This window comes from Neofelis nebulosa, chromosome 9 (genome assembly GCF_028018385.1).
Source record: "Neofelis nebulosa isolate mNeoNeb1 chromosome 9, mNeoNeb1.pri, whole genome shotgun sequence".
In the NCBI taxonomy this organism is placed as follows: domain Eukaryota; kingdom Metazoa; phylum Chordata; class Mammalia; order Carnivora; family Felidae; genus Neofelis; species Neofelis nebulosa.
Window position 1 is genome coordinate 49,938,401 of NC_080790.1, and position 27,750 is coordinate 49,966,150.

A 27,750-nucleotide genomic window follows, 5' to 3' on the forward strand; every position below is an offset into this window, starting at 1 on the left:
GTACCTTGGAGTCCAGGCTTTCTCAACAAAGGTTAAAGAGAGAAGAGTAATTGAGGGTGGAGTTATTTTTTATGAAATTTATATTCTACAGTGTTTGTATAGAATATAAATTCTTAATCTTTTCCTAATTTCTTAGTAACAGAACCTTTAGGAACTCCTGCTTTGCCTTAGCTGAAGTTACAAAAGAAAGATCTTTCCAAACTACAGTCAATCTAAAGATGGGAGCTGAGCCCACCACAAGTTAGCTGATGGACAAGCTAACAGAGAAGGAACACTCAGCCAGGAGACCGGCACTGTGGAGACAAGCCCAGGGGACTCCACTGCCCTCGACTTTGAGGCTGTCACTTAAGGGATGGGACACGTGAAGGAGTTAGGACAGGAGGCCCAACAAGGAACAGGACAGGAGATCAGCAGCCATGTCTGGGCCTCAGAGAACTCTCTGCTTTCTTTGTAGGCTGGGCAGTTGCAGACAAACCGAGTTCGAGCCACAGTGGCCCCCCTGCCTATGACTCCAACCCCTGGCAGAGCCCCCAAGATGCCAGCAGCCAGCAAGCCTTCCTCAGAAGTCTTCTTCTGGCCTTCCAAGGAGGAAGAAGTGGAGGAGCAGAAAGGGGAGGAGTATCCCTCTGGGCCCTAAGTCACCAGCACCAGAGCCTGGTGGCCCTGTTCAACCACATCCACGCTAAGGCTCATACAGTGAATGGCCTTCGCTCCACCTGAGCCTCTGTGAGCTCCAGGCGACTGGGAAACAGAGCCTTCCCCTCCTCAGTCTTCAGAACTGCTGCCGCCCCACTGCTCAGTCCTGGAAGAGACACACCTGAACTTTTTCCTTCTCCAAGCAGGAACTCATTTTCTTTTGGATTATTTGATACTGTTAGCACAGTATCAGATTAAATACCCAGTAAGTCTCTACCATTGTTAGGAGCATTCCCAGCCCAAATTTTTCCTTGTAGTTCCTGGTAAACAGGTAGACAAGGTCAGGTCACCTTCGGGAAACTGGACATCAGGAGACAAGTACAAGGTTTTTGGAGCTCATGAAAAGAAGTAGGATTGAAATCGAAGCCTCATTCCAAAGGCTGCATTCTTCCCGCTACACCCACCACACTGCGGTTTCCTTCAGCCCTCAGACAGAAAAGCGGTTGGTACTGATACCTACAGGCAGAGTAGGGGGTGGGGGGGCAGGAGGTGTCCTATAGCTGAGAAGATAAGGGGAAAACAGTGTGGAAAAGGCCTGTTTCCTTCCTATTTCTCTCTCCCCAAACCTGTCCACTTTTCTTTTTTCTTTTCTTTCTTTTTCTTTTCTTTTCTTTTTTTTTCTTTTTTATCTTGAGAGAGAGAAAAAGAGAGAATCCCAAGCAGGGTCAGCACTGTCAGCACAGAGCCCGATGCAGGATTTGATCTCATGAATGTGAGATCATGACCTGAGCTGAAACCAAGAGTCGGACGCCTAACTGACTGAGGCACCCAGGTACTCCTGTCCACCTTTCCGTTGGCCCTTTCCACCTACAGAATAACTACCATTTATAAAATGCTTAATCTGCGATTCAGGTTGCACTAAGTACTTGAGAAATTTAACTCCTTTCACACAAACTTCACACTGTGAAGTAGAGTCTGTTATTGGGTTTTCCCATTTTACAGGGGGTCACTGAGGAAAACTGAGGGTTATAGATGTTATATGACTTGCTCAGTATCACAGAGACAGGCTCAAGCCCACGTGGGCCCAACTGGACCACCCAGGCTCTCAACCACCACACTGCTCCACTCACCTGCGACCCCACCCTCCTTCTGTGGATTCTCCTGACCCCCTCCACACCCACCCAGCACCCCTGCCACCATGGCATCTCTGTGACTATTCACACACATAGACCTCTTAAACCCAAACTGACTTTAATGAGAATAAACTTTTTAAAATCTATGTCTCTGGCAAAGAACAATGCAGGGGTCAGGATCCAGGCACAGTTCAGCAGCTCCCTGTAGCCTCCATGCAGGCCCCTTTGCACCAACTCAGAGCAAGCACCCCTCTTCATAGACCTGGTCCAGCGCTGTCCATTCCTTTGGGGAGGATGACTTAGGGGTGCCGGTCTCTCCCAAGTCCTATCCCTCACCCCTGCCACCTGTCCCACTTTCAGGACTTCTTGAGATTGATCGTCCTCCCCTTGACTCCCCTGGTCCCCCTAGTGCCCTGGGCTGGCTCACACAGGACCTTCCGGCCCTCTGGTTCCTGCAGCTCCTAACAAGTATCTTTGATCCCCAGTGCCACCTTCCCGTGGTCCTCCCACAGTGTTCCCAGCTTCGCCCTCTCATGTGGAGCTCTCTGCCTTGGCCTTGGTCCCTTCAGCCCCTGCCCTGGACAGCCCACAGTCCCAGCTCCCCGGGGCACCACCGCTCTTTTGGACCTGGCTGTACAGGACAGTGTCTGAACTGTGGCCTCTGCCACCACCACCGCCACCACCACCAGCTGCAACTCCAGGCTCAGGGAAGGGCCGGCCCCGGGGCTTGGGAGCCAGGAGGGGCTTTGTGCTCCGAGGAGGCGGTGGCACTTCATAGTCATCAGTGGCAGGGTTATAGGGGAGCTCGTAGCCCTCCTCCTTCACTCGAGCCTGGCACCACCATGCATCCTTGGGCTCCTGAGGCAAATCATAAAGGCCCCGGAGAGCAGCTGGGGCCAGGCCCTCAGGTTCATCATAGATGGGGTCCTCTTTGGGGTCCGTCAGCTTGGCCTTCAGCAACTGCTGCTGCACATGCTGGTACAAGTCCCAGTAAAGAGGTTTCTTTAACTGTGCCGCCTCCCCTGCCCGAGCAGGGGTGCTGTCCAGGGGGTCTGAGTATAGGGAATCCTGGGAAGGGCCTGAAGGAATGCGCAGTGAGTCTAAGGGTTCAGCATACAGGGCCGGAGGAGTGCCCGGGAGTTCCTGAGGGCCAGGGAGGGACACCAACTTCCCTTCTGCCGCTTCTCCTTCATGGGAATCGGCTCTGAGACTGTCCTGCCCTTGACCATCCTTTCCCTGGACCTTCTGCCGGTGAATAGCAGTTTCAACCGCCTGAAAGATATCATTCCCCTGTGCTGTCTGGAAGGTGAAGGTTCCAGGGCCTGAAGGGCAGCGGCGGCCAGCCTCAAAAGAGAACATGACCTGAAGAAAGTGTAGAGGGAAACACATCACCAGGAGCCATGAGAGATGAGTCACAGGGCCCAACCTAGTTAGGGGATCCACAAAGAAAAGACTACCTGGGGAGGGAGGGAGGGTCATGGGCTAGGCAAGGAAGGTTTATCCTGAGGACAGGGCTTCCCACCTTCCTGTCCTGCCCCACACCACCAACCCCACAGCTAGCCCCACCTAGGAAGTCAGTGCGCCCCAACAGACCCCGCACCTTGTCCCGGCCATAGCGGCGCAACAGAGTATAAGGCCAGGAAAGGAGTGGCTCCAGTATCTGACCCTGGGCCCCTATGGTCAGGAGAGTCAGCTTCTCAGCCTCCACCCTCAGCACATAGGAGCCATGCAGGCCACAGCGCTCAGCGGCTTCAGTCCTCTGTACGGTTACCCAGAACTGGGATCCTGGAAGGAATACACAATTAGACTGGCACCTGGCCGCACAGGTGAGTGAGGGGGCTGGGGAAGCGGGAACAGGTTGCCTAAGCACTCACTTGGAAACCAGTTTCAGGAGCTTCCTACTTCCCCATGGGCCCCTGACCATTTAATCACCCCCTTCCCAAGGACACCCTTCCTTCCCCCCCTCCCCATCCCTGCCAGGGCCTCTCAGCCGTCTACCTTCCCAGGTGGGGCTATACAGCGAGTTCTCCAGCATCTCCAAGGCAGAAAGCTTGGGTGGGTTCTCAGCAGGCGCCAGAGCCCAACTGCCTTTCTGGAGTAAAGAGAAGAACAGTATCGAGGACCCCGCAATTCCCTCCACGCTGTTCCCAGGGTCTGAGCCAGCTCAGGCCCTTTACTGCTGTAACTGCCCCCACCCCGCGTCGCTTCTTGGCCCCGGTGCATTTCGCCCCGGCCCCCTCACCGGAAAGGCGTTTCGGCACAGCGTTTGCACCCAGGCGGCGCTGGACGGCGCGTCGGCCGCCAGCAGGTGGGAGCGCTGCGCAGTGTCCAGGCGGAAAGCTGAAGCGCCGGGCTCAGGGGGGCTCTCCACAGCCACAGGGGCCACGCTCACACACTCTGCCAGACGGATAACCTTGCAGTCCAGGCGGCGCGAGCCCCCTCGGCCCCCTCCAGCGCCCGACCCCTTGTGGTCAAAGAACTCGAGCCGCGCTACGCCGTGGGGACTGGCAGGATAGAGCACGGCCCAGGTCTTCCTCCATCTCTGGGGAGAGAGAGCGAGAGACGCTGGGGAGGGAGCGGGCGAGCACCGGCTGTCTGCGCCCCGACGGGAAAGGAGAGAACCGGCGCGGGCCGATTTCGGGTCCAAATCTTCCCTACGAACGGCGAAGTTTCCCGAGAAGGATGCCCCTCGGTCTCCCTAGGACCAGAAAGGGCGTACCCCGAGGCCGGCCGCCGCTTCTCCGCAGTGTGAAATCAACTTCGCGGGAACGTCATAGGGCTCTACTACTCCCGGCCGGCGCTCCATCCAACCCGCTGCCGCCCCCTCCCTCTCTCTCTCTCTCTCTCTGGGGTCTCCAGCCCACCCCTAGGTATGATGGGGCTCGGCAACCCCTGCCCCGACTACCTTGGTACCGAAACGCTGACTTTGCAAAAAGAGCGGCCCTTCCATCACAGCCCCGTCCATGGCCCCCGGCGGTTCCTTCCGCGCTTCCTGGCCTTGCGGGCTAGGGGCGGGGCGGGGGCGGGGCGGGGCCGGGCCTCCGGAGGCGTTCCCGCCCCTCCCCGGGCCTTCGCGGACCGCTCAGGGGGAGCCAGGAGAGGAGCAGGAAGAAAGGGGAGGGGGTCCCCAGATACGTTGGCGGTGCACCACTCTTAGGCCCCTGCCTACAGTCCTGGGACGCGCACAAGTGGCTTCACCAAAAGAAAGCTCGCGGTTTCGACCAGAGGGCTCTGGCGCGCCTGGGCTTAGGGGTTGTGTACGACGTCGTATGCTCAACGTGACGTCAGAGTGAAGGCCGTGACGTCACTCCGAAAACGCCAGTGGGCATTTTGGGGCACCGGAGGGACTATGTGGGCTTTCATAGCCTCGGTTCCCCTGACCGGACCCGCCCCCAGCCCGGCTGGAGTCGGGCTGTTTACACTCCGCGGAGCCCGGGACTTGGGGGAAGGATGGGGGCTGGGGACTGGAAGGCTTCCCGGAGCCCGGAGCTGAGCCGCGGACTCCCGCCGCCCCAGGGGCCGCCGTTCGGGCCGGTCCGCGGCCCCATGGCCTTTTGCGTGTCTAGCTCACTGACCGCAGCTGCCCGGCCTCCAACCCGCGGGAAAAGAAAGCTTCATTGAGCAGGCCGGGAGGGTCGGCGGTGGGGGGCGGAGGGAGGTGGAGCGGCTGCGGCCAGCTCCACGGGGGAGGGGAGGACCAAAAGGAGAAGAGGAGGGAACTGGCCTGGGAGGAATCGAGGGAGAGGGCGGAATGTGGGAGGGCTCAAGGGGACATGGGAGGGACGAAAGGAGAGGGGGGAAAGAGGGGGGGGGTCCAGTCTCCCCTGGCCGAGCACTTTTTTGGGGAAGTCCTAGGACTGATCTCCAGGACCTGGACTCTTCTCCCAGCCCCTAGGTCCCCGCTCAGCCAAGGTAGGGGGAGTCACGCCGCCGCGGGAGGAAGGAGCGGTTCGGATGGGAGGATGGTGGAGGGACCACGAAAAGGGGTGATGCGGGTTAGGGTCGAGGGGAACCCAACCCACTGAGGGTTTTATCATTGTTAAAGAAGAGTGAGACACAAGGAGAGTGGAGAGAGGAGGCAGATATTTGGCGGGTGGGGGGCTGCAGGATGTTCCAAATAGGGCAGCCGCGAGGGCCCTAAGGCTGGGGGCTCCTCTGTGAGGCCCTACCCCTGGGCCCCCAGAATGTCCCCAGAACAAAGCTTTCCTGTTGTGTTGTTTGTCTGAGTGGGGGGAAGCATGTTCGGGGGGCCTCTTGCTGGAGAGGGGCTGTTCTCAGCCCCAGACAGAGGAAAGGCCTTGGCTGAGGAGCCGATTGGCGATTGGCGCCCTGGGCTCCCGTTGCCCAGTGACAGCCATGGCAGTGTTGGCAGGAGGTCTGGACAACCCCACCCCACACCCCTCTCAGCTTGAGGCCTGGCCCTCCTGGGCCCCTTGAACCTGCAGGGCATGTGAGAGCCTGTGTGCTGGGTAGGGTGTGCAGGGGGTTCTCCATGTGTTCTGGTCTCTACCCTCTCTGCCTTGGGATCTGCCCAGACAGGACTCTAGGCTTGGCTCCCATTCAGGAACCTAACTGAGATCTGAGGGTCTCCTAACCCCCCTTGCCTGCTTCTCTCCACAATCAGTAGCTGTCTGTCCTCTGTCCGAATGGCTGAATGGAATCATCTGGGTCCTTCCTGCCGCCTGTTGCCCCTCGTTGGCTCCTGCCAGTCCCTCTCCTCACCTGTTGCCCATGTCTCTCCATTGCTCTGTGTACTTGGCTCTCTCACAATCACCTTCTATCCATCTTCCACATTGTCTCTCTCTGCTGTCTCTTTCTGTTTGCTCCCGCTTTGTTCCCACAGCTTCCTTCCTCTTACATCCTGTCTGGGTCTCCCTCTTGCTCAGTCTTATCTCTTTCTCTGGACCATTCTCTGCCCTTGGTCTCTAATCACTATCTTTTGATCTCTGGGTCTCTTAGACCAATGGGTGGGGGTGATGGAGGTGCCAATGACAGAACTAGGAAAGGACATTGTGAGACAGAACAACTGATGGGGACAGTTTTACTCTTTACAAAAGGGAGGGAGAGCCTATCTCTGGGTCTCTGTCTCTCGCCTCCCTCCCTAGTCTTCACCTCTCTCACTGTGTTTCTGCTCTTGTTTAGTTTGTTTCTTTCTCATTTAGTCCATGGGTCCCTGTCTTTCTCTCCCACCATCTCTGTCTCTGTCCTTATTCAGTGTCTCTCTTCCTCTCACGACCTCTCTCTGGAACCCAGGCCTGACTTCATCTGTGATTTCTCTTACACACTCTCTCTCTGGGGCACCCAGGCCTTCCCTGCCATGCGACCTGTCAGTATCTGGCAGCGGAGCCCATGGGGGCTGCTGCTCTGTCTGCTGTGCAGCTCATGCCTGGGATCTCCATCCCCATCCACGGCCCCTGAGAAGAGGGCTGGGAGCCAGGGGCTGCGGTTCCGGCTGGCTGGCTTCCCCAGGAAGCCCTTTGAGGGCCGAGTGGAGATACAGAGAGCTGGCGAGTGGGGCACCATCTGCGATGACGACTTCACGCTTCAGGCTGCCCACATCCTCTGCCGAGAGCTGGGCTTCACAGAGGCCACAGGCTGGACCCACAGTGCCAAATATGGCCCTGGAACAGGTAAGCAATGCTCCATGCATGGCCTAGGTATTGTCTAAATGCAGGGAGAGGGAACACCAGGATGGCACAGGCACAGGGACCCAGGACACCAAAAACAGCCAGTGTCAAGTAAACCCATGGCTGACAAACCAATCAACACAGTTGCTTCCCAGAACTGTGTGACCTTAAGCTGGTCAGTGCCTTCTCTGAACTTCAGAGGCCCTAGGTGCAAAATGACTACGTGATCTCTAAGTTCCTTTTTTCTGCAGAAGTATGATTCTACCTTGCTACATGCAAGGACAGCCCTGATACAGGTGAGCCCTGTACAGTTAAAGTACAGTTGGTTTGGGGCGCCTGGGTGGCGCAGTCGGTTGAGCGTCCGACTTCAGCCAGGTCACGATCTCGCGGTCCGTGAGTTCGAGCCCCGCGTCAGGCTCTGGGCTGATGGCTCGGAGCCTGGAGCCTGTTTCCGATTCTGTGTCTCCCTCTCTCTCTGCCCCTCCCCCGTTCATGCTCTGTCTCTCTCTGTCCCAAAAATAAAAAATTAAAAACGTTGAAAAAAAAAATTAAAAAAAAAAATAATAAATAAAGTACAGTTGGTTTGATGAAAAGCTGAGAACAGATAAATGATGTCTGGATATCCCAAAGCCAGAAAGGATCACAGATACTGCAGCTGACCAAATCAGATTATAGGCAAGAGCTGAAACCAACAAGCTGGAACTAAGAACAAGTATAAACTCTTAAGACAAGAATGAGTGTGGCTAGTAGGGGCTTAGGAGGAATTCTGAGACCTGAGGATGCTTACATTGTAGGAGCCCACAATGGGACTGATGGACAGAAGCTGGTGCAGTCTGCAGCTAATCCCCCACTTCCTACTGGCTGGACCACTTCTGGAATAAAGTGTCACTTGTAGTTGCCACATTTAAAGAGCGACAGTAGAGGGGCTCTTGGGTGGCTCAGTTGGTCAAGTGCCCAACTCTTAATCTCAGCTCAGGTCTTGCTCTCAGGGTCGTGAGTTCAAGCCCTGTGTTGGGCTCCATGCTGGGCATGGAGCCTACTTTAAAAAAAAAAAAGAGAGAGTAGAAAATGGAAATACTTTCAGAGGAGAGCTGCCCAGATGTGAAAGACTGGAAGTCAAGTTTCAAGAGGGAATAGCTGAAGAAACCAGGGATGTTTGGTATGGAAACTAAAAGCTTTGGGTAGCAATTGCATGAAGGTTGTCTCCAAATATAAGGACAGTCATTTAGCTGCCTGGATGGCATCAAAGGACTGAATCAGACCTTGGGGGATAGTCATAGAGAGTCACAAGGACTTTGTGATGGTTCAGTGGCCTGGTGGGGCAGGAAGTAGGTATCCCAGCAGAAGCTGGGAAAGGCCTGTCAGGGTATGCCTGATAGGTCCCTGCCATTGGTTGGGACAGTCACATTGGGAGGAATCCCATGGCCTCTGGGGGGAATTGAATCCATCCCAACTCTGAGAAGTCAGCAATACTCATTTCAGGATGGTCCAGGCAGAGAGGAAAACAAGGGGGCAATGTAGTAACACAGACAGGGAAGACGCATGGGAGAAAGTGAAGCTGAGAGGAAAGGATCTTAGATTTCCAAGTCTCACAAATGGCTCAAACCCTTAAGCCCCCATGTATTGGCTGTGTGGTCACCCCAATTTCTTTATGTAAAATGGTGATAACACCTCTGGCAGCTCTGTTCTAAGAATAATCATGTATGTACATACATGGCAGAGTGCCTAACACACAACACATACTTGATTAATTGTAGCTATCATTGAATAGGTCAGGACTGATCAGAATTGCAGTGTTGACTCTTGGTTTTTTATTCACCCTACCAAATTCTTGAGTATCCCCCGATCACAACTGACCCTCCATCAATCCTGTGCTCCCTTTCCTATTCCCTTCCAGGGTCTCCTCTTTCACATCCCATTATCTAACCAGAAAAATGGGATCATCAGGCCAGGTGTGAGGCCTCCATGGTCGCTCTCCCCCAAATCCTCACCACTTACCCTTCTCCTCCATCCTGCCTCCACAAGCCTCTCTATTGCCTCATCTCTCCCTCCACAGGCCGCATCTGGCTGGACAACCTGAGCTGCAGTGGGACTGAGCAGAGTGTGACCGAGTGTGCCTCCCGGGGCTGGGGGAACAGTGACTGTACCCATGATGAGGATGCTGGAGTCATCTGCAAGGACCAGCGCCTCCCTGGCTTCTCGGATTCTAATGTCATTGAGGTCTGCAGTTTGTGTACACACACACACACACACACACACACACACACACACACACACACACCCCAGAGAGGGCTGTGGGGTGGTTATATGTGGTTAGAGGGGATGCTAAAAGGTAGGAGATCCTATATGCCCCATGGGATCATTTGGGTCGGTGTGAGGCTGAGGGGGTGGGGGACAAATGATAATGCTCCTAGGCATATTAAAGCCCAGGGTTGTTTTCACATTAGCATTCACGTCACTAAACCTGGCAGGCGCCTCTCCAACTTCATCCCTGGTCCCCAGGACATCCCTTGCTCTCCCTCTCCTCAGAGGTTCCTGCTCTCCTGGAACATTTCCCTTCTTATTCTCTCCTACTTCTTCCTTCAGTGCCACTTCCTCTGTGAACTTCTCCCTCGTGCTCCGGCCGCCTTGGCTGCTCCTTCCTCAGTTTGCTCCCACCCTTAATCGCCTCTCAGAGCAGGACATGTCCTTCCACTCCCGTGGTTGCAGGAAAGTCAGTTCGCCACAGAGAGCAGGAGTGCCTCTCAGCCCTGTGTCAGCCCCTGCTCGCCACTGTCTTCATGGCAAGCACGCTGATCAGGGTTCCTTAAGGGTGGCAGGACAAATAAAAGTCGCTGAGACTCCGTCCTCTGCCTGTGGTCCCCTCCCCAGGTAGAACAGCACCTGCAAGTGGAAGAAGTGCGACTTCGGCCCGCCGTGGGGAGGGGCAGGCGGCCTCTGCCAGTGACCGAGGGACTGGTCGAAGTCAGGCTTCCCGACGGCTGGTCGCAAGTGTGTGACAAAGGCTGGAGCGCCCATAACAGCCACGTGGTCTGCGGGATGCTGGGCTTCCCTAGCGAAAAGAGGGTTAACACGGCCTTCTACAGGTGAAGGGGCGTGGGCGCTGGGGGGAACAGACTGGGATGGAGGGGTGCTCGCTAGGAAGCGGTGTCTTGACCTCTGAGAGGGTCCGGGGCTCAGGAACAGTGGGGAACCATGGAGGCCCTTTCGAAACTGGAGAGTTGAGAAACCCTGTGGAACTATGAAGGGCTCCTCAGGGCGGGTCCGAAGTGGGGCAAGCGAGGCTCCGGCTCTCTGAGGTCCGCAACCGGGGCGGGGCGAGTGGCGGCCGGTCGCGCGTCCGCACCCGTGACGCCCTCGGTTGGCAGGCAGAGTCCCGGCTCCCCGGGGCGCGCGCCGAGCCTGGCGAGGCCACGCCCAGCGGCCGGCTGTGTCGCGGGCGGGTACGGTTACGGCGCGGGCGCGGCTCCGGGGCCCGACGTCCGAGTTCAAGGAGCGCGCGGCCGCGCCCTGCGGAGGCGGTGCTTGGGTGTGTCCAGCGCCGGGCTGGGCGCGGGAGTCCCCGCCAGAGGGCCAAACCTTGAGGGTTGGGGGGGCTCCCGGAGAGGTGAGGCCTGCCCCTCGGTCGCGGCCATCCTCGAGGCGCGTCCGTGAGCGCGGGAGCCCCTGGCACTCCTAGGCAAGTCTTCCAGAATATCCTTTGGCCGAGGCGCCCGACCCTCTCCACCTGCCCTGGAGCCCTGGGGTACGCACTGGCTACCAGGGTAACGAATCACACTGGTAAACTGCTCTGTGCTTACCGTGCCTCGCAACCCTGGAGCATCATATGTGGTCGTTTAGAGGAATTTGGAAATCTTTACAGTCACTCTAATCTATTTTGCAGGCTGAAATACTTTTTTTTTTTCCTCTCAGCTCTTCCTTAGTTGAGTTTTGCAGAAAGACCTCTTGACATCTAGGTCAGCTTCCACTGGGCACACAACGTCAGATATCGTCTGATTAGAGCAGGGTACAGTAGAAATGCTCAACTTTGAGTAGAGCATGCCCAGATTTTGTATGCCTTTCTGTTGAGGAAACATCCCACCGTTCATACTGAACTAGTAATCATCTAAAACCAATTCAGATCTTCCTTTATCCTTGATACTAATAGAAAAGCCTATTTGAACCTAAATCTATGTTGAGTTTATTCTATTAAGTTAGTTTGATACATCATTTAAAAACCACTTAAAAGCCACAGTGAACCCATGAGATTATCTTGAATCTTGACATTATTTTCCATTTATCATCCCTCCCAGCCTCCTCTGGAAGATATACAGGATAGCTAGGTCTTCTGGCTTCATCAGAGTGACTGTTAAAATTATTGAAATGTTCAAAACCAAAGTCTAACCCTTCCTTACTCATCAAGTCTTTACTCATTACTTGTGAAATGTTTTTTCCCCACTAATTGGGAACAAACTGAACACTACAATGATGTAGCCAGCATTTCACCATTTTATCTATAATGAAATCGTGGGAGATTTTGTTAGTCTTCCTTAAAATCTAGATATATTATGTTCATGGCCATTTTCCAGCCTTCCAATTTAGAAAGCTTATCAAAAAAGGAAATCATGGTGGTTTGAGCTAACTTTTACTGAAATGCTTCTGGGTCTCTAAGCATCTCCATATTTTTTCCCCACTGTTCACAAACTTTCCATTTAATAACTTATTTTAAAATATTATTCTTTAGATTAAGGAATCCTTTTTCTTCTTTTTGAAAGTAAATACATTGTCCAACCTCTAGTCTTTTCCATACTTGCTCAGATTTTCGTTGCCTTGGCTCTCAGACACACCTGAAAGTTCTTTCAGCCCCAAGGAATATACTTTATCTGGTCTGGAGACTCAAACTGTTTTAAAACAGCTGTGTGCTGTGCTCCTTTGCTATTATCTGTCTTGGAGCTATACTTCTTTCTCTGTGCTTTTTCTTTACTTTGCCTGACCCCAACATCAGGTTCTGAAAGATTTATACAATTTAAAAAGCAGGGATTTCAAGTGAAGACGATAGCATGAACAAAGGTGAAGAGATTCATTTGGTCAGTATTTATATATTGTCTACTGTTGTAGACACTAGGGATTCAACAGTAAACAAAACAGACAAAAATCCCTGATCTCATGGACTAGTGAAGAATCAGAAAATAGTAAAATTTCAAAATGCAAGGATGGCAAAGAGTGTAATGAATAAAAATAAAGCAGGGAAGGAGTTAGGAAGTAAAAGTGAGATTGCAATTTTAAAAAGAGCCATCAGGGAAGGCCTCTTTGAAAAGGCATCATTTGGGAAAAGATTTAAGGGAGGTGAGGACACAACCTGTAGAAATCTAGACAAGTGTTGACAGGAAGAGGAATGATAAAAATGAAAAGATCCTAGGGGTCAGGGGGAGGGAGGGGAGAAGAGTCATGCTCCTGGAGGCCACTGGGGCTGCAGCTGAGTGAACAAGAGAGAAAATGATAGGAAAGGTGATATAAGAGGGGATAGGGAAAGAATAGGAAGCCTGATTGCATAGGGCCATTTGGGAGGACTGGTGTATATACTCTGTGGGAGGTGAGGTTTTGAACAGAGGCGTGACATCTGACTTCCATTTTTGAAGTATTATTTTGGCTGCTTTAAGAATAGACTGTGAGGAGGGCACCTGGGTGGCTCAGTCAGTTAACCATCCGACTTCAGCTCAGGTCATGATCTCACCGTCTGTGAGTTCGAGCCCTGTGTTGGGCTCTGTGCTGACAGCTCAGAGCCTGGAGCCTGCGTCTGATTCTGTCTCCCTATCTCTCTGCTCCTCCCCTGTTCATTCTCTCTCTCTTTCAAAAAATAATAAACATTAACTATATATATATATATATATATATATATATATATATATATATATATATATAAAGAATAGACTGTGAGGGATACAGTAGAATCAAGGAGGCAGAGAAATTAGTTAGGAGGTTATTGTCTCCTGAAAGCCAAGTACAGAAAGTGAGGGTGATGGTGACCAGTGAAAGAGATGAAAAATTATAAAATTCTGTGTATGGTTGAGGTAGAGGCAACAGGATTTGCTGATGGATTTAATGTGGTGGGAGAGGAGAGCGATTAAGGTTCACCCCAAGGTTTTGAGCCTGAGCTAAGTAAGGAGATGGCCTTACTTGATAAGGAAGACAATGGGTGGAGCATGTGTTGTGTGAGGATTGGGGGGAGGGGTGTTGTATACCAAGAACTTGGTTTTGGACCTGTTTAATTTTTGGATATATGACTCTAGAGTTGCTGAATAAACATATTTTAAGTCCTAAAACTGGACATCACCAAGGGAGTGAATGTAAACAGGAAAAAAGAGGTCCAAGGACTGAACAGAGAGCTTAAATGTTATGTCAGGAAGATAAAGTGAAATGCAAACAGCAAGGTGAGGTAGAAAGAAGACCAGGCGAGCATGGCGGCCTATAAGCCAAATAAAGCGCTTCAAGGAGGAGACGAAGAGCGCCATCCCCTGAGCTGGTGCTGCTGGTGGGTCTAAAAGCACAAGGACTGAGACACAAATGCTGGATTTAGCAAAACAGAGTCATTGCTGACCCTGACAAATTTGACAGTGACTAGGATATTTTTCAAAAGACAGTTGACTAGAGTAGAAAATTGTGCTGAGAAATAATGGAAGGAAGATCTGAATGCATAAAAGCCAGAAAATGGAACTTTTTGATGCCAGATTGGAGAGTTTGATCTTTATCTTATGGAAAAATTAAAAATAAAAGTATTTGTATGGGACAATGATAAAATAAGACCAGTGTTTTTAAAGTTTACCTGATAGTAGTGAATTGGAGGAGGAGGTTCTAGATGCCATAAGGCCAGTTAGAAGCTTGTTATAAAAACGAAGCTGATTAGGAGGGTGACAACAAAGAGAGGGAGGAATGAATAGCTGAAGGATGACTGATAATAGAAAAGAAGGGAGAGACACCTGAAATGATCCTGAAGCTGCTTGAGAGAAGGATGGTGCAAGCCAACAGGCATCTCTGGGCTTCAAGTTAATATGAACTAGCTTTAGAAGTGAGCCATCCTTGGGATGTTTGGGACCCAGGAATTACCTATAGGTATGCATGGCCTGAAGTAATTTTCAGAGATCAGGAATATTTGTGTACATCTTGGAATCTGCTACTGAGTCTAGGATATGAAGGCTGGAGAAGGACACATACTAAGAACAGAGACCATTCTTAGCGAGGAGAGAGGTTGCAAGAGTCCTGAGAGTTCTGTGATGGAGATATGAGATAGGCTTCCTTTCACGGCCAAATCACACAGAGGGAGCATTCTCATGGGTGGTACAATCATAAAGGATAGATAAGATCATTTATAAAGAACTCCACCTTCCATAGAGAAAGAAGATACATCTGCTGGCTTTTAGAGGAAGCCAGTAAGATTTAAGGAATGAGAAAATCAGAATGAGGTGCGTTTATCATTTTTCAACTTGGTTTTATAGTTCTTCCCTACAACACGTGAAAGCTGTAGAATTTTAGAAGAGTAAAAGAATGTAGAGATAATTGAACCATTTACTGCCCTTTTGCAGGCAAAGAAATTGAGGTTCTAAGAGCTTAAGCGCTGAAAGCTATTTACTGAACTCCTGCTATTTGCAAAGCACTGTGCAAGGTGCTGAGAACACAGAGGTGCTGAGAGATCATGGAAGACCTCACAGGCTACACTAAGGATTTGGGTCTTTATGCTAAAAGCAATGGGAAGCGACTGAAGTGTTTTCATGAGCAGGGCTGTAAGAGGACATGATCAGGTTTGTGGCCCCCAAAAAACCACTCTGCATTTCTGAGAATGGTGTGGAGAAGAACAAGAGTGAGTGGATTGAAGAGATGTTTAAGAAGTAATACTGACATGACTTGGTTCTGTACTGACTTTGGGAACCAAAGACGAGAAGTATCAAGTTGACTCCTAGGTTTCTAGGGTGGATTTTGCTGAAAGAATTACAGGTTTATTTTTTGCACCTATATTACATTTTAGAAACATTAAGAAGGCAGGGGCGCCCGGGAGGCTCAGTTGGTTGAGCATCTGACTCTTGGTTTCAGCTCAGGTCATGATCTTGTGGTTTGTGAGTTTGAGCCGCCCATTGGGCTCTGTGCTGACAGCATGGAGCCTGCTTGGGATACTCTCTCCCCTCTCTCTCTGCCCCTACCCTGCTGACACTCTCTCTTTCTCTCGAAATAAACTTTAAAAATTAAAAAAAAAAAAAAGGCAATGGACTATACCAGGTTAGGTGTAAATGGGAACATATAAAGAGAGGATGTGGAGTGAGAAGAATGCCTTAGGGCTCCAAAAATGTAAGTGACTAGCTAGAGGAGGAACATGCAAAGAAGACCAAGAGAGAGCAACTGGAATGAGGAATCAAAGCAGACTCATAGTGTTAGGACAGCCAAGGAGGAAGAGAAGGACAGAACAGCAGTGCGAGATGCTACCAAAAGGGGAACATGATGAAAACTGAAGCTGTCTACTGGATCTATTCTCGCAGAGTGATGGGGAAAACCAGAAAGGAGTGGGTTAAGGAATGAGTGGTAAGAGATAAGATATAGAAGTGGAGCACTGATGACTCTTGACAATTTTTTCTATGAAGAGGAAGGGAGATATGGGGTGGAGGGTGTGTATATGTGCGTGTGTGTCGGAGAGATCGGAACAGGTTTAAAATGATTCAGTTGAGGAGAGATTGTATTCGACCTCTCAATTTAGGAGAAAAAAGATCCTAAAGGATGGAATTCAGAAACCTTTTGGGGGAGTGGTCTTGGAGGAGAGAGATGGGTGGATAAGAAAAAGTGATGCTGACGCGGGTAGGTTTTTATGTTTGATGGTTGAAGGAACAAATTGTAAGGGGAAACAAGCACATTTGTGAACGTGCAAGTGTAAATCAAAACAAGTATCAGTACTAGTATTAAATAAGCACCAGATCCTTAATATAATCTATATTGTACTTTATTATTTATATATATATATATATATGTAAAATCATACGTACCATATGATGTATAATATAAAACCTTATAAATAGAGAAGAGGTACTTCTAAAATCTAGATAATACTACATTTTTTATGCTTATGTATTTTAAGAGAGAGAGAGAGAGGGAGAGCATGAAAGCATGTATGCGAGGGGAGGAGGGGCAGAGAGAGAGGGAGAGAGAAAATCTCAAGCAGACTCCATGCTGACAGCATGGGACTTGATCCCACGAACCATGGGATCATAACCTAAGCCAAAATCAGGAGTTTGACACTTAACTGAGCCACCCAGGCATCCCTAGATAATACTACATTTTTCTGAGTACTAGTTGGAGGATCAAGGTAATCTTGAAAGAAAACATAAAATACATTTCATTTTAGACATATCTGAGAAAAAGACATTTGGAGAAAAAGTTTCACCCTACACTTATATGATGAAAGGTTCTAAACTCTTAGTAATGTCTCAGGAAAGGGACCTGAGACTTATTGTGCACTCTTTCCAAGGAATGTTGGACACTGGATATTTTGGCAAAAAGACCAACTAAATCCATCCTCAGGAAGAAGCCAGGGCAGGAAATACCAAGCAACTTCAGAGCTGTTTCAAATCTGTTTATTAACATCCAGTGCATCTGCACACAGTATACTATGTCCAGATATGACTCCTCAGGAGAAACAAGAGTAGGAACGTGTTTAAAGAAAGAATAACTAAGATGATAACAGGGAGTCTCATAAACTTAGAAGAACAGACAGACAAAACCTGCATTCATCTATACATAGTTGGACAGAACGAAGAGGGGGCAAAAAAAGTCTTTGAAATCAAAAGGAGAATAAGAGAAACAGACCTAGTTTCCAGACCTTAGACTTAAGCCAACCTCTTGAAAAATAAAATAGGTCAAATATTTAGGCCAATTAAAAAGAAATAAAGTTTTAGAACTTATTTCTCTGGACGTAAGTTTGGGAGCTGAGCTTGGTTTGTAAATGACTAAAGCATATGGGATTTAATTTGGGCAGGAAGGATGCTGTCATCCTAAGCCGCCTGGCTTCATGCTCCCCAGTCAAATCAAGTTACTGTCCTTGGACATCCAGCCTTGGTGCTTGGTCCTAATTCACTGGCCTCAGACATGGAAATGCCAGAAGTCAAAGAGCATCCAAGAATAAAAGACAGTCAGCCTCCCTATGACCTGACCAGTTCTCTCTCCTTGCCGGGTCAGTCTGGCGATCTTAACAATCCTAACATCCTTCTACTTATACACTTCCCCATAGACCTCCCCTGAGGTTCAGATCAACCCTGATATCGCCCCTAGTCCCCATTACTCACTACCCTAGTGTAATTTCTGTGCGTGCTGGTACAGGGGCTCTATCAGCTTGAGTCCATGAATTTCACTACTGTTCATCAGTGTGGTTATGTGCGCGTGAGGCCAGACAGCTGTGAAGGGTAAAGCCTCGGGAGTATCTGATGTTATAACATCTTGTTGACTTTCCAATTTTCCTGTTGGAAAAGAAGTTTGCCCCTGGCTGCACCAGCCTTTCCCACTTGGTTCTAGACTGATTTTGACTCTGCTATTGTCTTATCCTCACAGAAAGTTGAGGAAGCGAGCGGCCAAAGCCTCGGCCCGACGCCCCAAGCCCCTTGGAAGGTAATGGGGCAAGAGCCCCGGGACCTCCTGCTAGCCCCTGAGGCCCCAGGAGGTGGATGGATGGAAGGCAGCCTATCCATGTCCATCCCGGAACCCAAGCTGATGAATTAGGGATGTAACTGCACAATGGCCATTCCAGGGGAGGTAGGGAAGGGAAGGGGAGGCAGGCATGGGGATGGGCAAGCTTTGACCTTAGGGTGCACAAAGAGGAAATAATGTAGGAATGGCTGAGGAGAAGCCTTCTCATCTTTATGCTTCCCCCAAATAGCTTGGACTCCAGCCTCAACCACCTGCATGCTTCCTACCCCCCTTAATTCAGTTCACCCACATTCCCATTCTCTCTCCTCCTTTTACCTTGTATCCCCTTCTCCCGTCACCCCCTGGACTGACTAGATTTTTCACCACTGTGGTTGAATTCAGAGTGCAACAGGAGTTCCTAAAGTAGAGTTCAGTGGTGTGCAGCCGTCAGTGTGTGGAATACCTGGCCCCCTTCACTTTACTCCTTCCCACACTCTGCATAAAGTGTCCTTCCCGGAAACAGGAAAAAAAACCAGAAAACAAAACCCTCTACCTTTCCTGGGCCACATACCTAACCACTACCTCCACTAACTTCTTTCTCCTTTTTTCAGACCAATCACCAAGCTTAAAGTCAAACCCAAACCCCGAGTGGGCAGGGGATCAATCAAGAGGTAAATGAAGTTCAGGCTGGGTGTGAGGAGAGGGAGAGTGCAGAGTGATGATGAGTCAGGGCAATTGAGCTGTGGTCAGGAAGGGGTCTAAGAGGCCCCCACCTAGAGGTGGAGGGGTGGCAATAGCTATTAGAAACCACCTTCCAGATGAGTCACTGAAACATAAAGTGATGCTGGGCCTTATCCTCGTTTCTGGGGAATTATGCTTATCACAGGATTTTTGAAAGTCTTGATAGAAGTTCATCCACTGAACTCCTGTTCCACAGGCTTGTTTATCTTCTCCCAGTGAATTCTAGCAGATACTCTAGCACTTTCTCCTTCAGATGCCATTCTTGCCTCTCCCCCAAGAAGTTATGTTTGCCTAAGGGATCAATGTTCCCATCTTAACTTTATTTTTTAAAAATAGGTGCTACCAGCTTGGAGGTAAGACTCAGGATCCCCTCTGGAAACTTTGCCAGGGATGGGTTCAGATTATAACCCCTGTGTCTCTGGCCCAGTTGACACAATTAGGCTCCCAGTTCCATAATTTTCCTTGTGGGGTCCTTCAGAACCGAAGGGAGTGGGAAGATTCCAACCCCACTGATTACCTCTCACTAGGCTTCCAAAGGCCATTTGCACATGAGAAGTCTCCTTGATAACTTCTTCAGCAGTGGCTGAGACACAGAGGATTCATCCCTTTCTTCTGTCCCCTCCTCTCTTCTGCACATTCTGGGATCACCCAGTGGTTCCCTGGTGGCCTTCCTTCTCCAGCTCCTCCTTGTGGTGGCTTCAGAGGAGCTTGGAATTTGAGAGTACTCTTGTAGTACCTTCTAGCTAAGGGTCATCTGTGCCCAACATAGCCATGCTCTGGCCTTCCCTGAACACCAAATTCAAGGGCACAGTGCTGTTTTTACTGTGTTCCTTGTGGGGAAATGGGAGGAGGGAGTTTAGAAGAGCAAGATCTTTTTCCTGTGGTGGCCTCTTTGACTTTTATTTCAGCAAAACAGGACTTTGGGAGACTACCTGATCTGTTTCAGCTTCAGAATCCACTGATCCTGAGCTTCCAAAGGTATTCTGTAAAGTCTCCAGGCGTGTCTGTTGTGCTTATGTTTCCTCTGCTCTGCATCTTCCTAGGCAATGACTTTGAGTCGTCATAACCTTTCTTCCTCTGACATCAAGTGATGGGCACATTACTGAAATAGTTCATTGCCAAGCCAGCCTCACAGGCCCATACCACCAATAGCAGCCCTCCTCTCTGGGCACTGCTCTCACCACACGCCTCACTGCCATCTCTTACTCCGTTGGTGTGAATACACCAGTTCCCTCCTTCTCTCAAGGCATCTCTCTGAAGGGTTTCCAAGGTTTAACATCTCTAGTTTAGTCCCATTTCCATGCTTGGGTGGCTAGAGAACATTCTTTCTGTTATGTTTAAATTGCAGAAGCATGGACTACCTCATTAAAGTCCAGCTCAGGTCTGGAGAGACCGCTACCATTCTGTTGTGCATATTCTCTCCTTCTCTGGTCATATGGACTAACTTTTGTCTGTCTTGCATTTGTACATCTTCATTCCCACATGTGCCAGCCCCAGTCCTTCCCTATGTCCACCTTCTGGTATAATCTTCTCATAACTACCCATCATACTCTGGCCTGGAAGACCCTCTAGCCTCTGAGAAGCCATTTAGACCCAAGATTTACTCAGTCCTTTGCATCCTGACTCATTCAGTTATTTCAGCCTCAGCATAACAGAAGGATGTGCTCACGCTGGTTCTTCAGGCTTCCTGTTTGTGTCAGCTACTCCCTCCTGCCCATCTCTTCCAGCTGGGCAGTCCTGGCTTCTCACTCTCTTTGCACGGCAGCCTCAGCCTCAGCCTTCGTTAGGGCCAGCAGCCTGAAGCCATTTGGAGCAAGGTTTCTGTCAGGCAAGTCAAGACTAGCTGTCTGCCCATAGTGGTCTTTGGCTGCAGATCCCCAAGGACCCTCCTATCTGGGTAATCTGGGCTCTTTCAGCCTGGAAACTTGCCATTCCCTTTGTCTCTAAGGAGGGAAACAGCAGAAAAGAAGGGAAGAAGAAGGGACAAAATGGTCATGAAAGGTTGGGGGATGGTGGAGGCATGGAGGGGAGGAGGGTTGTCGGCAAAGAGGCAGGAGCATTGTTTTACCCTACTGCACCCCACTCCTGTCCCCCCAGGCTGCTGGCCCAGCGGCAGCAACACTCCTTTGGTCTGCATGGGGTGGCGTGCGTGGGCACGGAGGCCCACCTCTCCCTCTGCTCTTTGGAGTTCTATCGTGCCAATGACACCACCAGGTGCCCTGGGGGGGCCCCTGCGGTGGTGAGCTGTGTGCCAGGCCCTCTCTACGCAGCATCCAGTGGCCAGAGGAAGCAACAACAGTCGAAGCCTCAGGGGGAGGTGTGTGAGACAGTGACTATAACCTTCCCCACCCCAGGTGGAGAACCCCTTAGCCTAGCCAGCCCCTGACTTAGCACAGCCCTGACCTTTGAGGACAGAGAGGAACCTCTCAGGGGGTGGGCCACAGACCTGAGACCACCCCCTCCCTCCCACCAGAATCTCCTTTATCACCCAGGTCTACTTAGCCCTCTCCGTGCTGATGTTTCCATTCACTGCTTTGGGCACATCTCTCTCCTCTATAGACCCGAGTGCGTCTAAAGGGTGGGGCCCACCCTGGAGAGGGCCGGGTAGAAGTCCTGAAGGCCAGCACATGGGGCACAATCTGTGACCGCAAGTGGGACCTGCAGGCAGCCAGCGTGGTGTGTCGGGAGCTGGGCTTCGGGAGTGCTCGAGAGGCTCTGAGTGGTGCCCGCATGGGGCAGGGTGAGGGGGATGAAAATGGGAGGAAGAGGGAAGGAGGAGGTACACACTCTCCCGGGGGGTGGTGTATGGTCCTTGGGAAGGAGACCCCTGGGCAGACAATGAAGGTCCAGTTATAACCTCCTGATCTTTGACCTCTGACCCTAGGCATGGGTGCCATCCACTTAAGCGAGGTTCGATGCTCTGGACAGGAACCCTCCCTCTGGAAGTGCCCCCACAAGAACATCACAGCCGAAGACTGTTCCCATAGCCAAGATGCTGGAGTCCGATGCAACCTGCCCTACACTGGGGTAGAGACCAAGGTCAGTTATCTTCCCGGTTTAGTCCGGAAATCTCGCATCCTATCCAGTCCTGGTCATGATCTGCAGCCTGACAGCTTCCCAGCCCACTGTCCCAGGCCCCTGCCATCCTACAACTTCCACCTGATGCCCCCACTTGCTAGCCTTTATGTGCCTCTGAATCACCCTTCAGCCACATACCTGTTACAGGCTCCCACTACCCCTCCCCAAAAGCTTACCCGGAACTTCCATTGTGTCACTACAGATCCGACTCAGTGGGGGCCGCAGCCAACACGAGGGGCGAGTGGAGGTGCAAATAGGGGGACCTGGGTCCCTTCGCTGGGGGCTCATCTGTGGGGATGACTGGGGGACACTGGAGGCCATGGTGGCCTGTAGGCAACTTGGACTGGGCTATGCCAACCATGGCCTGCAGGTGAGTGGGAAGGAAAGGGAAATCAACACGATTGCCTCCAAAGCCTGTGTTTGGGGCAGAGGACTATGGAAATGAGTCCCTTGGACCAAGAGGCTGGATGGTGGGGGTCTCACAGAAACACCAACATATGTCCCCAGGAGACCTGGTACTGGGACTCAGGGAATATAACAGAGGTGGTGATGAGTGGAGTGCGCTGCACAGGGTCTGAGCTGTCCCTGGACCAGTGTGCTCATCATGGCACCCACATTGCCTGCAAGAGAACAGGAACCCGCTTCACTGCTGGAGTCATCTGTTCCGAGAGTGAGTGAAGGATAAGGTGATGCAAGCCAGGGAAGGGAAGCTCTGGGCCACCCCCTTTGAGGGAAAAAGAGAGCCATAATCTGGAGGGGTGCTCCTTCCCTATGAAGAAGCAGCCTCTCACACTCTACAGGGGAAGCAGAAGCACCCCCATCTGTCTCCACCCCTCAGCAGTGACTTCCAACACTCTGCTCCCTTCCATGTGCAGCTGCATCAGACCTGCTGCTGCACTCAGCACTGGTGCAGGAGACCGCCTACATCGAGGACCGGCCCCTACACATGCTGTACTGTGCTGCAGAAGAGAACTGCCTGGCCCGCTCAGCCCGCTCAGCCAACTGGCCTTATGGCCACAGGCGTCTGCTCCGATTCTCCTCCCAGATCCACAACCTGGGACGAGCTGACTTCAGGCCCAAGGCCGGGCGCCACTCCTGGGTGTGGCACGAGTGTCATGGGTGAGAGGGTCAAGTAGAAGGGCAAGGTCACTGGAGATGGGGCAAGCCTGCTGGGGGCAGGGACGAAAACAGGGGTTCCCTTGTCCCCACAGGCATTACCACAGTATGGACATCTTCACTCACTATGATATCCTGACCCCCAATGGCACCAAGGTGGCTGAGGGCCACAAAGCTAGTTTCTGTCTAGAAGACACCGAATGTCAGGAGGGTGAGTTGGGCCTAGAACAGACTCCGGTATCTCCATCCCACAGCCTTGCCTCACACTGACATATGCCAATCCCTCTCAGATGTCTCCAAGAGGTATGAGTGTGCTAACTTTGGAGAGCAGGGCATTACCGTGGGTTGCTGGGATCTTTACCGGCATGACATCGACTGCCAGTGGATTGACATCACAGATGTGAAGCCAGGAAACTACATTCTGCAGGTGCCTGGGGCCTGAGATCCAGCTGGCAAGTGGGAGGAGTGTTTGTTAAAGATTTGAAGACTGCAACTGGTCAAATTGACTTTCTCCCACTCACAGGTGGTCATCAACCCCAATTTTGAAGTAGCAGAAAGTGACTTCACCAACAACGCAATGAAGTGTAACTGCAAATATGATGGACATCGCATCTGGGTGCACAACTGCCACATTGGTATTTGATGGGAAGAGCAGCCCAAAGAGACTGGGGGATGGGAAGGAAAGGCCTTCATTCTCTTCTCCCAAAGTCAGTTCTATATCTTCCCACCCTCCTCTGGATCTCCCAGCCTCTCCGCTTCTACTCACCCTTCCCCACAGTGGGTCCATTTCCCTGCCTAAACTGCCCATTCACCTTGCAGGTGATGCCTTCAGTGAAGAGGCCAACAGGAGGTTTGAGCGCTACCCTGGCCAGACCAGCAACCAGGTCATCTAAGGTGCTGCCACCCTCCTCTGAAAACCACCACTGGCCCCTAACGGCAGGGATGTGAGGCTGCCATTACCTCAGGAGCTTACCAAGGAACCCCTGATGTCAGCAGGCCGGCCATGCTCATCCAGTGTGTGCTATGGATGTGGAAACATCAAATGAAGTTATTGCCCTCCTTCCTACGCCAGCTGCCGGATCTGTGACCAAGCATGGGGAATTTTTGCTCCCAGGCCCAGCACTGAGTGAAGCACACTACAAAGAGCAGCACCTGATTGACTGCCCAGAACAACAGACAGCAGGAGCTCATTTTCTCAAATAGGGAGGTCAGAATGGTCAGCTCCAGTATCTCTCCTCAGTTCAGGGGGAATACAGCTTTACCTCTAGCCTCTTCATGGGGAAAAAGATCAGTACCCCCCTGCCCCGCCCTTATTTTTGACTATAACATGATGCTAGGTATAATTTTATTTTATATAAAAAGCATTTGTGTGATTCCTCAGAGCCCAGGGATTGGTGCTGGTGGTTGGAGGGACCTGCCCCCCACTGGTTCATTTAATCCTCTGTCCAGGTACCCTCAGAGCCTAGGCCAGGAAAGCAAGGTGGAAATCAGAGCAGGAGCCTCAGAGTCCTGCTGACCCACTCATTCTGTGACTTCAGGGGTCACATATAAGGTCAATGTTTCTGGTCCCCGCCGGATGCGCACTGCCAGCTGGGATTGGGTTCGAACAGCTTCATAAATATCTTCAGCATTTTGTACCAGCTGCTCCCCAATGGCCAAGATCACATCACCCGGCCGTAGACCAGCCCTATGGTGAAAGATGGACAGAGAGAGAAAGGAGGGACTAGACAGCCCAGTTCAAGGGCACATGCACGCTTCACCCATCCCCACCTCACAATGCAGTCTCTCCCTCACCGGTGGGCAGGGGAGTCCAGGATGACTTTATGGATGAGCACACCATGCTGAACATCAGGGAAGCTTGGTTCTCGAAGCTGTAGTTCAGCAAGGATGCTGAAAGGACATAGATCACCCTGTTAACCACACCAAGGCACTCTCCCTTGGGTTCACCTCAAATCTCTCATCAACACACTGACAATTGTATAGACAAGGGCATGCACTAGATACTCCAGATACAAAGGCAATTCACTTTCTGCCTTCTCGAAGTTAGGAAGTAGGACATGTATGTAAAAAGTAATTCCAAATGACACACACTACTAAATGACACTAATGTCATTCTAGAATTCTAAGGGAAGCTTTAAGGAGAGAGTAGAACTTAACTTGGGTGTAGAAGCATGGTTCTGGTATTTAACCATATAAAGCAAGAATAACATAAATAAAAACATGAGAGTAGGAAATCAGGTTGGCTGAAACAGAGTATATTCATGGAAGAAGCCAGGTCTGGAAGGCCGAACTGGAGACAAATGGCAAATGGCCCTTGAACACCAGGTTAATGGACTGAAGTTTTTAAAGCAGCAGCAGGATGAAATCAATCTGGTAGCAGGTGCGCAAAATGGATTGGAGTGAGAAAGTCAATATGATGAGAGAGGACAGCTCTTCTGATAGCTCCACGTATGAGGCAACTCATCTTAGATAAAGATAAAATTGGTAACAAAGCTCAACAGAGATGCTAGTTGCCCACCATTGAGTACACTGGTAGTCCTACAGGTCACTACTTTTAAAGTTCATACCTGGGAGTCAGGGTCAGCATCATCACCCCAATGTAGCGGCGCTGGGACCCACTGATTCCAAACCAGGAATCTGTGATGGAGGGACAAATGAGCCTCATTCGGCTACATCCTTCCCTCCCCTCCCTTTCCTCCCAACAGACCCCCACCATCCCCCTCCCCACACTTCACCCCTCCCCCTTCTCCAGCAAGGCCCAATGAATGCCCTTCCCACCACTTAAAGGAATCCCTTTCCCCCTAAGGCAGGCTCACTCTTCTTTTCCCCACGATGCAGAAACTCTCGAAGGCGATCAGAAGGGATAGCAAAGGAGATTCCAGCTGTGACCTTCATGGTATTCACTCCGATCACCTCCCCATCCTGCAGGGATAGAGCCCACTATTCCCTAGCCCAAATAAATAGTAGGAGATGGAGATACCTGAACAAGAGTAGCAGGAAGTACTGGGGAGTTGGGGAGATCTGGTTGGATTTTGGGAGATAACCAACAGGAGACTGCTCAGAAACTTGACCAAACATCGTTGAATTAGGGAACACACACCCCTTCTCACACTGACCTGGAGCAGGGATTCTTGGAAAGAAGGATGTCCCACTCACCAGGTTAACCAGAGGACCTCCAGAGTTTCCAAACTGCAGGACAAGGACAAAATATGGAAGAGATCCAGGGACTCTATGCCTGGGGGCATAACCAGGATGTAGGCACTTTCTCCAAATTCTCTCTTTTCCCAGCCCAGCCACAGTGGCCACATATGTGCAGCCCAACCTCTGTATATAAACTCGTCCACCATCTATCACAGTTGGTTCCTGCCCCACACAGCCTTTCCCCCAAGCCCCAACCTAGTTTGCCATTTTTCTCATATCAGGACGCACATCAATAGCTGCATCAGTCTGGATGTATTCCACATTGGTTTGGGGGAGGCCCAGGTCTCTGGCTGGACGCTGAGCAGAGCTGACAATGCCAGAAGTGATCGTGTTCTGCAGTGCAAAGGGACTTCCCATGGCAACAACAAACTCCCCTTGCCGGACATCGGCTGAGCGTCCCAGGGGCAGGGTGGGGAGAGGTTCCTAAGAGAGAATGGGAATAAGAGACCTGTTGTCTAGATATGTGAGCAAATTCACAGTCCCAACCAGACCCGGCCTGCCTAGACCCCCACCTTAGTCTGAATCCTCAGCGTGGCAATGTCTGCCACAGGATCCACAGCTGTGACCATGGCCTCATACGTGTCGCCGCTAAGCAGCCTCACACGGACTCGGCGCCGATCAGCCACCACATGAGCGTTCGTTACGATGAGCCCGTCGGCAGCCACCACGAATCCTGAGCCATTCGAGATAGGGACTTCGCGGCCGGAGAAAGGGTGCCTAGGATGGGGGTAAAGCAAGGATGTGAGGAGACTCAGACACCTAGCTCGCCCGCTCCTTAGCCCGCAGCTGGGTGCCTCCTGCCCTTCCCCACCGTTACCGGCCCAAGATCTCGATATAAACCACGGCAGGTGCTGTCTTCTCCACCACGTCTGCGATGAAGTTGTACTGGCTCCGGGGAGAGGTGGGCGGTGAGCCAAGGACCGAGGCGAGGACCGCTGGAGGACCCCGACCCCCGCCCCACAATAACAACAGCACTGCCCCCCCAGCGCCCAGCGCTACCGCCAGCCATATGCGCGGACGGGTTCCAGGAGTCTCTGAGACCTCCCGGGTCTTGAGATCCGGGGACCCTGCAGTCAGCCGTGCTCTGGAATCCGAAGTCCCCGACGTCAGACACGTCCGTGGTTCAGGGACCCCCCCAGACAACCGGGCCCAGAGACTGGAGGTCCCATAAGTCACTCGGGCCCGAGGGTCAGGAGTTCCTGACGTCAGCAAGGCCCGGAGGTCAGGGGTCAACAGGGGCCCCTTCCCCCAGGGAACCCCCCCCAAAGCCCGCCATCCCCAGAGGTTCCAGCCTGCACCCCGCCCCGCCCTCAGTGCAGCCATCAGCTCCGCCTCGGCTGCCTCTTCGCCCGCCCTACACAGAGGCGGTGCCCTGGACGCGAGCTGGCGGACAGCGGGACGCGGAGCACGCCGGTACCTGAAGTCCTTCAGAAGTGCACGCCGGGACCCAGGATTCCGGGAGGCCGACTCCGCCTCCGCCCCGTGAATGCCGGGAATTGTGGTCCCCGCGGGACGCGAGTTCTGAGGTGGCCCAAGGGCCCGCGAGGCATGCTGGGACTGCTAGCCCTTCCGGGGCGCCTCAA

The 27,750-nt window shown here is 51.6% G+C and overlaps 4 protein-coding genes across 16 annotated transcripts in view; 2 read left to right on the top strand and 2 right to left on the bottom strand.

The window, feature by feature from the left end:
* The window catches only part of M1AP (meiosis 1 associated protein), a 70,729-nt gene extending 69,819 nt beyond the window's left edge, over nucleotides 1-910 (top strand). Inside the window, exon 10 of the mRNA XM_058683600.1 lies at nucleotides 455-910. Within this exon, the coding sequence (XP_058539583.1) occupies nucleotides 455-637 (183 nt within the window). The 3' untranslated portion in view covers nucleotides 638-910. The remainder of the gene's footprint in view (nucleotides 1-454) is intronic.
* Nucleotides 911-1,870: 960 nt separating this feature from the next.
* DOK1 (docking protein 1) lies at nucleotides 1,871-5,450 on the bottom strand. 3 transcript variants are annotated; one of them, XM_058683601.1, is made up of 5 exons: nucleotides 4,675-4,802; nucleotides 4,012-4,311; nucleotides 3,768-3,861; nucleotides 3,370-3,554; nucleotides 1,871-3,131 (listed from the first exon to the last, which is right to left on the bottom strand). In XM_058683601.1, the coding sequence occupies exons 1-5, from the start codon at nucleotides 4,732-4,734 to the stop codon at nucleotides 2,301-2,303; spliced, it is 1,470 nt and encodes a 489-aa protein (XP_058539584.1). In that variant the 5' UTR covers nucleotides 4,735-4,802; the 3' UTR covers nucleotides 1,871-2,300. The 3 variants fall into 3 exon arrangements, with proteins under 3 accessions (XP_058539584.1, XP_058539585.1, XP_058539586.1); XM_058683603.1 differs by lacking the exon at nucleotides 3,370-3,554 and having other exon boundaries at nucleotides 2,975-3,131; nucleotides 4,675-5,450; XM_058683602.1 differs by lacking the exons at nucleotides 3,370-3,554; nucleotides 4,012-4,311; nucleotides 4,675-4,802.
* LOXL3 (lysyl oxidase like 3) lies at nucleotides 3,578-24,339 on the top strand. 10 transcript variants are annotated; one of them, XM_058683585.1, is made up of 16 exons: nucleotides 3,578-3,595; nucleotides 7,075-7,399; nucleotides 9,453-9,616; nucleotides 10,268-10,482; nucleotides 17,957-18,013; nucleotides 18,643-18,702; nucleotides 20,870-21,089; nucleotides 21,332-21,512; nucleotides 21,657-21,811; nucleotides 22,053-22,220; nucleotides 22,358-22,520; nucleotides 22,726-22,969; nucleotides 23,062-23,177; nucleotides 23,257-23,393; nucleotides 23,490-23,601; nucleotides 23,786-24,339. In XM_058683585.1, exons 2-16 carry the CDS (start codon nucleotides 7,087-7,089, stop codon nucleotides 23,857-23,859), a joined length of 2,379 nt encoding a protein of 792 aa, XP_058539568.1. In that variant the 5' UTR covers nucleotides 3,578-3,595; nucleotides 7,075-7,086; the 3' UTR covers nucleotides 23,860-24,339. The 10 variants fall into 10 exon arrangements, with proteins under 10 accessions (XP_058539568.1, XP_058539567.1, XP_058539569.1 ...); XM_058683584.1 differs by lacking the exon at nucleotides 3,578-3,595 and adding an exon at nucleotides 5,562-5,681; XM_058683580.1 differs by lacking the exon at nucleotides 3,578-3,595 and having other exon boundaries at nucleotides 5,576-7,399.
* Nucleotides 24,295-27,562, bottom strand: HTRA2 (HtrA serine peptidase 2). Of its 2 annotated transcripts, XM_058683604.1 has the most exons (8): nucleotides 26,985-27,559; nucleotides 26,680-26,884; nucleotides 26,396-26,590; nucleotides 26,123-26,155; nucleotides 25,783-25,888; nucleotides 25,534-25,603; nucleotides 24,761-24,856; nucleotides 24,295-24,653 (listed from the first exon to the last, which is right to left on the bottom strand). In XM_058683604.1, the coding sequence occupies exons 1-8, from the start codon at nucleotides 27,488-27,490 to the stop codon at nucleotides 24,488-24,490; spliced, it is 1,377 nt and encodes a 458-aa protein (XP_058539587.1). In that variant the 5' UTR covers nucleotides 27,491-27,559; the 3' UTR covers nucleotides 24,295-24,487. The 2 variants fall into 2 exon arrangements, with proteins under 2 accessions (XP_058539587.1, XP_058539588.1); XM_058683605.1 differs by lacking the exons at nucleotides 24,295-24,653; nucleotides 24,761-24,856 and adding an exon at nucleotides 25,201-25,430 and having other exon boundaries at nucleotides 26,985-27,562.
* Between the last annotated feature and the right edge of the window lie 188 nt (nucleotides 27,563-27,750).

Bases quoted from the DNA above. Each gene is read 5' to 3' on its own strand.
- DOK1 (XM_058683601.1), bottom strand. From the start codon at position 4,734: ATGGACGGGGCTGTGATGGAAGGGCCGCTCTTTTTGCAAAGTCAGCGT. The intron at 3,862-4,011 runs GTGAGGGGGCCG...TCTTTACTCCAG, and splicing joins TGTGCCGAAACGCCTTTCCG to AAAGGCAGTTGGGCTCTGGC. The intron at 3,555-3,767 runs GTAGACGGCTGA...TATTCCTTCCAG, and splicing joins GTATAGCCCCACCTGGGAAG to GATCCCAGTTCTGGGTAACC.
- LOXL3 (XM_058683580.1), top strand. From the start codon at position 6,424: ATGGAATCATCTGGGTCCTTCCTGCCGCCTGTTGCCCCTCGTTGGCTC. The intron at 18,703-20,869 runs GTAAATGAAGTT...CTGTCCCCCCAG, and splicing joins GGCAGGGGATCAATCAAGAG to GCTGCTGGCCCAGCGGCAGC. The intron at 23,178-23,256 runs GTGAGTTGGGCC...AATCCCTCTCAG, and splicing joins AGACACCGAATGTCAGGAGG to ATGTCTCCAAGAGGTATGAG.
- HTRA2 (XM_058683604.1), bottom strand. From the start codon at position 27,490: ATGGCTGCACTGAGGGCGGGGCGGGGTGCAGGCTGGAACCTCTGGGGA. The intron at 26,591-26,679 runs GTGGGGGTCTAG...ATTCTCTCTTAG, and splicing joins CGCTGAGGATTCAGACTAAG to GAACCTCTCCCCACCCTGCC. The intron at 25,604-25,782 runs GTGAGCCTGCCT...CCTCCATCACAG, and splicing joins GCATCGTGGGGAAAAGAAGA to ATTCCTGGTTTGGAATCAGT.